General features: G+C 54.0%; 1 protein-coding gene across 4 annotated transcripts in view; it reads right to left on the reverse strand.

Moving 5' to 3' along the window:
* The window catches only part of PLEKHM2 (pleckstrin homology and RUN domain containing M2), a 30,653-nt gene extending 19,211 nt beyond the window's left edge, over nt 1-11,442 (reverse strand). For 2 of the 4 annotated variants that reach the window (XM_038166682.2, XM_027443124.3), the window contains exon 1: nt 11,095-11,441. In XM_038166682.2, the coding sequence (XP_038022610.1) occupies nt 11,095-11,154 (60 nt within the window). In that variant the 5' untranslated portion in view covers nt 11,155-11,441. Of the gene's footprint in view, nt 1-11,094 lie in introns of all 4 variants that reach the window. The other 2 variants (XM_038166681.2, XM_027443120.3) reach the window with 2 other exon arrangements.
* Between the last annotated feature and the right edge of the window lie 201 nt (nt 11,443-11,643).

The raw sequence follows: 11,643 nt of genomic DNA on the forward strand, positions 1-11,643 counted from the left end.
GGAGGAAACAAAATGTAAAATCAGAGCCATATCCCCCAGGGGATGGGTAAATGGAGCCATGAGGGATCACAAAGGGTTTCACACATAAGCCTCTGTTTGATTTGGGGGCACGGGATCCTCCTCCAGCCCCCTGGAGTCAGGGATGTGGCTTTTCTACACTATTTGGAAAGAAATACAAAATAGAAATCCCTTCTTTCATCCCCAGGTTCGTTCTGCAATACATACTATCAACACGGAGTGCTCACACACCGCATGTTCTCCAAGAGCTGCCTGGAATGGAGAGTCACTAAAATATCCCTTTTTGGAGAAACAGAGGCAGGAAGGAAAGCCCCTGCCTTGTGGGATGTGAGCCAGGAACTGAAGGCAGAAAATCTTGGCTCATCCCAGCCACGCTGTTGCCTATGCAGAGGGCTGGGGTACCCTCTGCTGCGGGTCCTCCTGCTGCACTGCGGCCGCAACGTCTGTTTGGGGTTTTTCTGCAGGCTCTGTGCTCACTTGAGGAAATGCAGCTGTGGGGGACAGCTAGGGGAAAAAGAATGAAAATAAAAGCAGGCTTTACATTAGCTTACCACATCAGTGGGGAAAAACAAGGCGCCACTCAGGCAGGCACTGTGCACACAGCTCGGGGAGGTCATCGCAGAGGGAACTCTGAGCTCTGCCACCAGCTGGATGAGCTCCCCTTTACAGAGAGATTCCGTGCAGAGAAAGAGATGAGCGAAGAAGCACACTTCCTCTTTTTCTTTCCTTCCTTCCCCAAAATAGCCTAGATCTTTGTTACAGTCCTTCCCGCAGCCAGTTCATGGTTTCCAGCTCTCCAGCTCCTACATGGACTGACCAGCTCCCGTCAGCAGCAGAGGTTCAGCACACGTCCCCTTGCAAATGGCTGCCAAACCCAGGGGATTGTCCCATCTCTGCACCTCCGAGTGGTGAGAAGCAGCTGGGTATTTCTGGAAAAATTGTTTTCCATTTCTTAGAAAAGCCGAATCTTCCCCCAAGAAAGGACCTAAGTTTTTAAGGGATGATTCCACGTTATATTAAGACTCGGTGCTACCTTTAGCCTCCCTCCTGCCCCAGGAGTCGACGCCGCTGGCAGCACTGTTGTAACAACGCTGGTCTTGCTTCATGTAGGTTAGGGAACAGGAGAACTCTGCATGGCTTTTTTGGGAAGTCAGAGGCCAAGCACCAACCTGCAGCGCACCCACTGCCGACTTTTGCTCATTGCAATGTCCAGAGCAAACCCACCCCAAGCAGCCCCCGTCCAGTCCGTGCCATGTCAGGAGGCAGAGGACGAGCTCGTGAGACTGCCTGGTGCACCATCACGGGGCCACGGGGCGCTGCGAGCGGGAAGCAGGCACGTGGTGGCTCCTCCCGGGGCAATTTGAGTGCTCTGAGTCACGGCCGTGTCTGAACTGCTGCTTGTGCCAGCGCAGGGAAGCGCACCGAGGGGTTGCTCCTGCACAGAGCTCTGCCACTGCGTTCTCCAGGCAGCATGGCATCAAGGGATAGGGACATTTCTACTGCGTCCCCTGAAGAAAACAGGGCCAATGGCTTGGAGCCACAAGCAAAGGACACGCACGGGCTGCTGGGGCACAATGAGCCCCAGAAAGAGATCAGCAGGAGGGAAAAAAACACACAGACTGCAACGCAGCTGGTTTGCCCTGCTCCAAGCCCTGCCTGCTCCTTGTAGCATGGGTCTCCTCACCTCCTGATCCTCGTATCATCGTCCCTCATCCTCCTCCCTGTGCGTTTAGCTCTTCGCTTGGGCACATCTCCAGCCTGCCTCCTGGCCACACGATGTGCCCAGGCGGCCTTAACTGCACAGCCAGGGAGCTGGGATTTGCACAGGGTGCCCCGAGAGAGCGCTGAGTCCCCACTGAGCTCCCACAGAGGCAACAAGACGGAGCAAGCCCTGGGAGCTCCGGGGTGGAGCCAGCCCTGTGGCGAGGGTGGCGAAAGGCTGCGACTTGCAGGAGCTGATCGGGAGGTGTCTTCTATTTGGAAAGACACACACAGAGGAAAGGTACGACGAAATAGCGAATGAACTACAAAGCAAAGTGAAGAGAAGCAGCAAAATAGCTATTTCTTATGGTTGCTCACTAGTTGAGTCTTGACGCAGCATCCCTGTCATGCCAGGCCCTGAAGACACCGCATTTCAGAGCGGTGACAGCAGTTTGTGTCACCTGGCCCATTTTATAGCTGGCTCCAGAGGCAGAGGGCAGGGGAGGGCCAGGCTTCCCGCAGAGAAGCACCAGCCAGTCCTTCCACGGGAAGATGCGCTGTGTGTCCACTGCCAGCACTCGTTTCCGAGCTGAGGAGCAAAATCTGGTTGCATCATTTCCCAGAGCACCTGGCCTGCCCCAAATCCAGCTAACCTGAGATCTGCACGAATTCAGACCACAAACATTTCGGGGCAGAGGTGCAGGCCACGGACACGTTCTCCACCCCCTCTTGGATGGACGTTCCCAGAGCCTGACACCAATTGTGCAGCACAGGGAGGGGTGCTGGGACACTGCCCTGAAAAAATGGCAGAGGCATGAATATTGCAGGGGGCTGGAAAGTACCAGCAGGGTGTGAGGGGCACAGCACGCTGTTGTTAACACTTACCTGTGACCCTGCAGGTTTTCTAAAACGCAGATACACGTGGAGATGCCCTGAGAGATGGTCTGTTTAAACCTACTTCCCTACCAAACGAAAAATAAAGCTTTGCACCGTCACAGCAAGCAGCTCTGCTCCAACACAAACAGCCTGCATTGAAAAATGCCACGCTAGGAACCTGCCTGCTTGCTAGAGCTGGACAGCACAGCGTGCTCGGAGCTGTACGCGATACGTCATGCGCCTCCCTACCTCTGAGTTACCATGCATTTATCTGCTGTGTTTACTTCTCCCCTGCAAATTGCCATAAAACACAAACAAACAATTTGAAACCAAGCTGTCCCTAATCACTGCGTGGTGGATGGACCTGTTGGGGAAGTGGTGATCAAACTCCAGCTCTTCACATGTGAAGCATCCACAAAGCAGCTCCCTGACATACCTGGGCAGTGAGAAGGGCTGGAGCCAGGAGCACCAGGAAGGAGACAAGCAGTAAGGTTAAAAGAATTTACCAAGCACAACAACGCACCTGCAGAGCATTCATCTTGGGGGGTTCCGGTGAGAAGCTTTTCCCCTCAGCCCCTCTGCACCCCAAAAGGCAGATGGGCAGGTGGGTGCCAGGATGAATGGCCAAAGCCTCAGGCTGAGGACTCATGCAGCACACAGGGCCCTGCAAACGCCTTGACTCAGCCCGGGGCTATTTATAGACATTCCTGCAGCCAAAATAAGTGCTGTCGGCATCCAGAAGGCATCCCCGCGATCCACCAAGAGCGTCTGTCAGCTTGAGACCACTCCGCAGCCCATCGTGTCCACTGGTGTTGCAACAGCGTGGAGCAAAACCTGCTGCTGCAAACCGGTTACCGAAGCTCCTCCTCCGCCCAAGTACTCAAGGCTGGCAAGATAAACACACTCGAGGAGAAGGCAGAGCAGAAAGGTGTTTGTCCAAAGGGAAAGGAAAGCTTGTTGGAGTGGAGGGGGATAAAGGAAGAGCTCCTGCTGCACCTCATCCCATTGAGGAGAGGGTGGATTTAATTGCTGTTTATTAATCAAGAGTTGATGGTAAATGGCATGTTTTTTGTAGTAATACGCCACACCCCATGCTGGCACACACAAGAAAGGATGTTCCTTGCACGATTTTATAGCCTACTAATTGCATCAGCTCTCAAGGCCCATTTGCAGAGTTCTTGTAGCGCGAGGAGAGATGCCAAAAACCTCACCGGTCAGGCCCTCCCCTCTCCATCCCTGTTTTGCACTGGTTACCCCAACAAAAGAAGGGATTGTCAGTGTTCGTCAGGCTGAGGAATAGTTCTGATGCGTTGGTAGCTGTTTGAAAGACAATGTTCTTAAAGATGCTGTCACCTCCTGGAATACTACAGGAAGACACTGTGCAGAAGGAAACCCCCAGGTCCTTCCTGAGTCCTGACAAGGACTTGCCTCTTGATGCAGGGCCACGGAACCATCCAGGTAACGCACTCAACCCCGAGGTCCACGTGGAAGGAGACCCACAGCACCCAAAAAAATGTATCAGCACTGCCCCTCGAGCCAAGTTTCCAGGAATGGCTGCGAGAACAACGCCCACTCACGCCTCGCAGCCTCCACGTTATGCTGAGGCCACAAAATTGCTCTGGCTTTTGATTATCCTCCTCTTGAGGATGTCATCAGCAAGATCGAAGGAGTCTTCCTTGAGTCCTCGTTTCCTGGGATTTCTGGCATTTAGATCAAAACGTCCTTACCTCCTGTGTCTGCAGGTAACCACCTGCAGGGACCAGCACCACTCTCCTGAATAAACCGAGTGAGCCGAGCTGCGGCAGCCACGCAGGAGCCCGTTCTCCAAATCGAATCGTTCTCTGTTGGTGCATTGAAACCTCTCCAGCACTCCCATGACCTGACTGAAATCCAGTCTCCGGACCCGCCTGCACTATTCACTGGCCACAGTCCAGCCAAGTCTTTACCTCCCCTCCTCACATCTGGCTTGCAGATACTTCACTAGCAGCTTTCCAGCACCGAGCTCGTTTCCCTTGTTCTGCTTGGCATTTCCCTGGCAAGACAAACACTGAAGGAGAAAAGCAAACTGACCCATTGGGCAACCCCTTGCATTCCTCCAGCTCAGCTCCTACCCCAACCACTGCACTCGCTGTATGGGAAAGGCGAGGGATGCTTCCAAGCCCCACTTTCCCAGCCACAGCACAAGGACTGGCAAAGGGTTTTCCCCATTTGCAAGGAAGCAAAACAAAAGGAACACCACAAAGCTGCAAGCAGGCAGCCAAAACATAACACAGATTGCTGCAGCCTTCTTTCTGCCTCCTTTCCTGTCCTCTTGCTGCCTTCCTGAACGTCTGGAAAGAGCTCCTCCGATCTATCAGGGAGGTGGTTTTCTTTGCAGGCAGTGTTTTGGAGATGCAAACCCTCCACAAGGCTCTGAACCTCCCCAAGCCTGCTCCCAGCACCTGCCCTTCCACCGCACTGCTCAGCTGGCTGGGAGCTGGGGCACGTTACTGGGCAGCACAGCCCTAAACAGCAAGGGCAAAACCCCATGGTTTCCCGTGAACGCAGCCTGCAACGCTGCCTAAAAACGTGATTAAAAACTTCTGATCGAGGAGACAGCTCTGGGTCTTGGCGCGATGTCTGGGGCTTCACCCACAGCAGTTCACCCTCAAGAAACAAAGCTGGAGCTCCAGCCCCAAGGGAAGAGGCATCAGCAAGGGACAGGACAGACACTTCAGATGGATAAACAAAGACAGGCACAATCAGCTCTCTCATGCCTGCTCAGGAGAGTACAGACATCGATGGCAAATGGTAAAGGGGAGGCCAAACTCCTCTGCAACCTCTGTACCACCTATAGAAGTGGGCTGAATTTCAAGGCAGGGATGTTATTCTGCTGCTCCCTTTACCAATCAAGACAGAAAGCTGTACAACACAACTCAGAGCCCAGAAACTTCAGCTCTGGCAGGATGTCCTGGGGGCTGCACACGTGACCTGACTCAACATTTCTTACAAACAGCTTCCAGATCAGCACTGGCCTCAGAGCTCAGCTTCCCACCCTGCACTCAGCACCCCCTGCCTGGGTGCTGGCACCTTCCTGATGAAGCACATGGGACGAAGCACATGCATCAGCACCTTGAGGCACCGCCAGTGTTGCTGGAGCAGCCATAAGAGAAAGCATGCTGGTGATGTGCAGAGACAGCAGCCTGAAAGAGGCAAAGCTGAAACCCACAGGAAGGATGCTTCGTGTCTAGAAATATGGAGCTTTGCAGCATTTGTCCAGCTGAGTGCAACCCAGCAAGACTGTCACCTCCTGCAACACGTACACTTGTCAGCTCCCACACCCCAAAGGCTTTTTCCAGGGCTTTCCTTTGTTTGAGGTTCATTCTTTCTGCAGTGGTGAGCAGGGAATGGGCGCAGAGCTGGCTAGCAAGGCTGGAGGGAAGCTACCTGCCAGCGGTGCTTTTTGTCAGACGTGGCCAGCAGAGCCCCTGGGACTGCACACAGCTGCCGAGGAACAGGATGCCTGTGTTAGCTGAAGGCGGACTGAAAGGTCACATGCTCAGCACAACAGAAAACAGATTTCACAGGAGGGAAAAACAAGTCCAGTTGGTAAACACACTAAAACAAGTGAGCACAGGGGGTTTGTGCCCTGTAACGCTGCTGCTCTCCCAGATAGCTGCTGCTTACTCACACTCCAGGCATTCAGCGCTTTGAATCTCTCCCTGCAGACAAAGTCTTCTGGCACAAAGTTATTTGGGTTACTCCTCTTGGATCAGGGTATCAGAAGTGGGAAAAGCTGGAACCGCTCAGCAGCCGTGTCACGCTCACAGAATTCACAAAATCAGAGGCAGGCTGCCTCAGAGGCATGGTGCATTGCTCCTTCTGCAAAAAAACTGGCTTCCTGAACCAACTTCTCTCTCAGCAGAATGCTTTGTGCTAGCAGGAGAAGAACAGTTTTTTTCCCCCAGAAAAAAGGCTATCATAGCCTTGTCCATCAGCAGGTCCTGAGCTGATTTTGAGAAATGCCTCCCCTTGGCATAAAGAGTCTGTTTTGGTACCAAAAAATCCAATCTTCTTACCAGGTTGTTGCTGGCAGTTGTATTATCACCAGGCCTGTGCCAGGACACATTAGGAATTTTGAGAAAAAAGCCCTGAAATACTCACGGGACCTCACTGCTGCACTCTCAGCCGGACCACAGCAAGCAGCTTTGTTTGCTCACCAAGCAGTGGCAAAGCCCTTAGAGGATGCCCAAAATGCGCAGAGCGTCAGTGCTGTGAGCGTTGAAGCACCTGAGGGATCCTCGTGTATTCGCAGCTCCACAAAATCGTTGCTGGCTTCAGCAAAGGAAGATTGAGCCCCGTCCTTGTGCTCTGGCAGCCCGTGAGCCTGGTACAGGTTTGTGAGCAGGAGCGCTGTGCACGTACAGGCGTCAATTCCTGCTGCGTGCTCCCAGCAGTGACAGCGGATGTGGCTTGGAGCAAACGCAAACGAGCGAGAGGAAATACCCTGACAGAGATAAACCCCTGTGGTCTTACCGCCAGCGAGGTGCCCCTCAACGGGAAGCAGGAGGCAAGCTGCTCTTCAGGCTCTTGCACATCTCCAGAACTGCTACCTCGGTGTCATGGCAGCTTGGCTAAATCAACGCACCCCCCAGAGGTGGGCGCATCCCCTCTGTGTTTTGGGGAGGGATGCTCCACGCCAGCACTACCTGCTCCTCTCCAGGATGGGGGGACCAAGCCATGCCCAGATCTTCCTTCCCTCGCTGTGCAGGAGATGCCACAGAGCAGAGTTCAGGGAGCCTGGGGGGGCTGCAATGGCATTTCACTGGTACGGAGCTGAAAATCAGATGTGGAGACAGGCAGAAATGGCACAGCATTAATTCACTGGCACCCCTGCCTGTGGGGAGAAGTGGAAACTTTCCCAAAGTCATGCATAAACGGAACAGAGCCAGAGCTTCTGGCAAGAACTCTTGCAACATCGGCAAAAAAAACACTCCACCTGATTGACATGCACCAAGGATCAGCTGTTTGTGGTAATGTGTCCTTCAAAGCCACAAAGAAAGCCTGAAAAACAGAGAAGAGCCCCAGAATCTTGGATTTTCAGCTCTTTACGAATTTAAGTTCAGCTCCCCGAATTGGCAGCAATGAGATTTGTTTAAGAACTCTGCGTGCTGGCCACCTAACCACAGACAAGGCAGCAATAAGTCTCTCCTTAACCCTCTGCAACATCCAGGACAGCACAGAAAGCCAAACAAAGAACAAAAAAATGTTTATGCTACCAGCTTCAGCGTGGATCAGGTCATCTGTGATAACTCAGAGCTACCAGGAGATGGTTGGCCAAGGATGGGTATGAAGCTGTCAGCATTTCTAGTGTGCTTATCACAGCAAAAGTTCAGCTGCAGCGCTTGCCCCACTGCTGCCACTCACAGTAACATCTGCTAGAGGAAAAGTAGTGCCAGAGCGGACAGGGGTCTGCACACCTCGTAGAAAGGATGCATGCCAAGGGGTGAATGCACACCCAGCCAAAACTTGACCGTCTGCAGCTTTTGCCTCAATAAATCCCTCACTCATTAAAGAAAATAAGAGCTAGGCATCAAGTCGCACAGTAATTTGTGCTGGAGCACAGCCCTCTTAGCAGGGCGAGGGAGCACTGGGTGGGGAAGGGGAAAAGAAACAGGCACAAGACAGAAGTAATGAGCGCCACAGGGCGATACTGTCCATACAACCAGAGCAAAAAGCATCGCCTTCCGAATTGTTTTATTTCTCCCAGAGGTCAGAGAGGACGAGCTATAGATGGGGAAATCAAGGCTGTCCTCGCACTTCTGGGTGTGTGTGTGAATCAAAGCAGGGACCCAACTCGCCAGTGCTGAGCTGGCCCCTCCTGAAGCCTCCTGACATCTCTCCAGCTAGAGGGACAATTTATGAGTCTCTACATTTGATGTTTTGCCTCTCTCTTGGCTGCTGAGGCCTGACCTCTCACCTCTGCTGTCAAGGGTAGAACTACCCCTGATCTCTGAGGTACGGTGGAAGTGTGTGACCAGACCCTTGGGTATCACATGGAGAGACCCGCGGGTTTATAATTATCCTCTCCGAGGAGGTTTGCACCCCTGTTTTTCCAGCTGATGTTCTAGCCCTCAGATATTTCTACGTATTCCCAATCACTGAGGTTTGAGGGATTCACTTGTTGCGTGGAATCGAAGCACTTTTTCTGCTGTCCATTTGTACAGAATTTACTCACTGTGCTCTGAAAAAAATGTCCTCCTGACCTCCTGCTCCTGGAATTCAGAAGCGCACCCGGACCTGCTTCAAGCGAAGACGCTACGATGGTGGCACAAGAAACCAGAGCAGCTCCCTGTGGCACGGGCCCTGCGCAGCCCTGTGCTGCTGCTTGTTGTGCTCCCCGTCCGAGGCAGAGGGAAGCTGACGAGCATCTGGATGGTTTTCCTTGTGCTACTCAGAAAAACCATGCTTTCTGCTGCTACTCAAAGGCAGCTATGGAACCAGGTATCTCAGCCTTCAGCGCTGGTTTGTTTTTGTCCCAATTCCATCCAGTCTCGAGGCGAGGTCTCCTTCTAAAGCAACTTGACCACTGAGAATCCACAAACTCTTCCTCAGGTCTGAAGCTAAGAGAAGAAAGCCTATTATTTGGCCAAAAAGCATTGCAGAAAGGTGCACACATCGTCACAAACACATCCAAACCCTCTGCTCCACAAATCAAACCTGCAACAACAGCAAGAGTAAGGAGTGATCTGCCTACACAGCTAGAAAGCTTTTGAAATCAGAGGTAATACTTGGAAAAGTCTCCACACCTCATGACACAACCCCAGCAACCAGGAGTCATTACCCAAGAGGCATGGAGCAGAGGATGAACGAGATGAGGATCTCCCAAAGCACAGCGAGGGTGTGGGGAAGGCGTACCTGTTCTAACCTACTATCTTATTCTTCCCACTAACACAGAGAAAAGAAAAATGTCAGAGAGTCGAGGGATGAAGACAGGGAAATGCTGGGAAAAATTAGCAATTCCATTGCTGAAGGGAAGCAGTCTCCCCAAGGAAGCAGAATTGCATCCCGGGGTAAAACACAGGGGTGTGCCAGTGCTGGACTTTTGCCACGTGGTTGAACTTGGTTTCACTGGGATGGTATTAATAGGTCCATCAGCCTGGTGTCTCCTTCATTTCCCTGAGCTTTCCTACTTGGAACTGAACAGGAAAGCAAACTGGCAGGACTGAAAAATCCAAAAATCCCTCTTCGTTGCTGGACCAAGACAGCAGTTGGCAGAGATCAGTGCAGGTCAAGGCAGAGATATCTTGGCAGAGCTGTAGACAAGGAGCCTTCCTCAAGTACAATAATAACCAAAAAAAACACCATGTTGATTTTACAGCATTTCCAAACAAGGATCCCAAAGATTTTCTCTGTAAATAAATTATTTTCTTTGTAAAAAAATTATTTTCTTTGTAAATAAATTATGTCCAATGTAAATAAATTGTGTCCAACAAATCCTGAGTGGGAACTAGTGTATCTTTACGTACATGGGGAAACTGAGGTAGCAAGGTTAGAGCTACAGAGCATCATAACAGAGCTTGGAGCCAGATGAACATCCTGTCATTTCCAGGTAGATAAGAGATTCACCCTAAAAATTAATGTCCTCTAAAAATTAAGGATGGAGACCAGAGAACAGGCTCACCAACAGAGGAAAAGAGAGAGGATGGGAGAGGTTTGCACATCCATCCTACATCCAGGAGGTAATGTCAAATCATCCCTTCCTTAATTGTGCTGGAAATTCACTCCTGATAGTCTTCTTGTAACAAGTTTTCATGGATGAATCTGTGTCAGGACATGTTGCAGATCGCAGAAAAACACCGATTTCAAAAGGCAGCAGGAACCCAGTAACTGGAGAAATATCAGCAAGTCCAGGAGGCCTCCTTTCCCCCAGAACGTGGGATGAAAACTGAAACAACTGCCTTCACTCCCCCCAGCACAGCCTGTGGTTGTTGGCCTTTCTCTAAAAAGGCCTGAGCTCACATTTGGGCCAGGAAGGACAAAAAGCAAGGCCCCAGCCCAGAACTTCCCGCTCTCGTGACTGCCCCAGACACAGAGGAGGTCCCCTGAAAAAGGGAAACCCCAGCCTGGGACTGGGAGCCCCGGGGGGAACCCCAGCACGGCCCTGACAGCGGGGACACAGAGGAGGTCCCGGGGTGCCCCCGGCTGTGTCCCTTTAGGGGGTGCAGGAGGGGTGCCCAACACCCCCTCTGCCAGGGGCCGCCCCAGCCCCACCGACTGGGTTCCTCGGGGGTGTGCTTGGATCCACGGCACCAGCAAAAAGGATGCCTCCGACCCCAGCCCCCCAGCCCGGGGGTCCCTGGGGGCATCCCCCCCCGGTCCTGTCACAAAGCGGTGACCCCAGACCCGGGCCTTGGGCAGGGGCGGTCCCTCAGGGATGTCAGCGATGTCCCGGGGGGGGAGACCTCCCCCCGGCCCCAATTTATCGGGGGGGGTCCCCATGGCCGCCCCACCGCCCACCTTCTTGACGGAGAGGGAGATGTTCTCCAGGATGCGGTCCTTCACCTCCGCCGGCTCCATGGCGCCGGCGCCCGCCGCCCTCCGCCTCCTCGCCCGCCCGGCGGAGCCCGAGGGCCGGGCCGCCCTCCGGGCCCTCTCGCCGCCCCGCCGCCCCCCGCCGGCCGGCTCCGTCCTGCCGGCTGCCCCGGCCCGGCCCCGGCCCGGCCCGCCGGCTGCGGGGTGGCGGCCGCCGCCGCTGCTGCTCAGCGAGCCATGGCCGCGCCGGGGCCCCTCACGGCGAGCGGGGCCGGCGGGGAAGGAGGGAGCGCAGCGGGGCCGGGCCGCACTCGTGACGGCGCCGAGCTCCGCCAGCAGCTGAGGTCAGGGGGGAGGAGAAGGGCCCGGCCCGCCCCAATGCCGCCGCCCGCCCCCGGGAGCCCGGCGGGGCCGCCCCCAGCCCCCAAATGGCGGCCCCGAGGAGAACGGGGCGCGTGGGGGCGAGGGGAGGTGGCAGCGGGTGCCGTGAGGGGAGGAGGGGGGAGCAAGGAGCTGGTGCGGGGTCCCCGACGG

The sequence above is a fragment of the Anas platyrhynchos genome, chromosome 22 (genome assembly GCF_047663525.1).
Source record: "Anas platyrhynchos isolate ZD024472 breed Pekin duck chromosome 22, IASCAAS_PekinDuck_T2T, whole genome shotgun sequence".
NCBI classification, from domain to species: domain Eukaryota; kingdom Metazoa; phylum Chordata; class Aves; order Anseriformes; family Anatidae; genus Anas; species Anas platyrhynchos.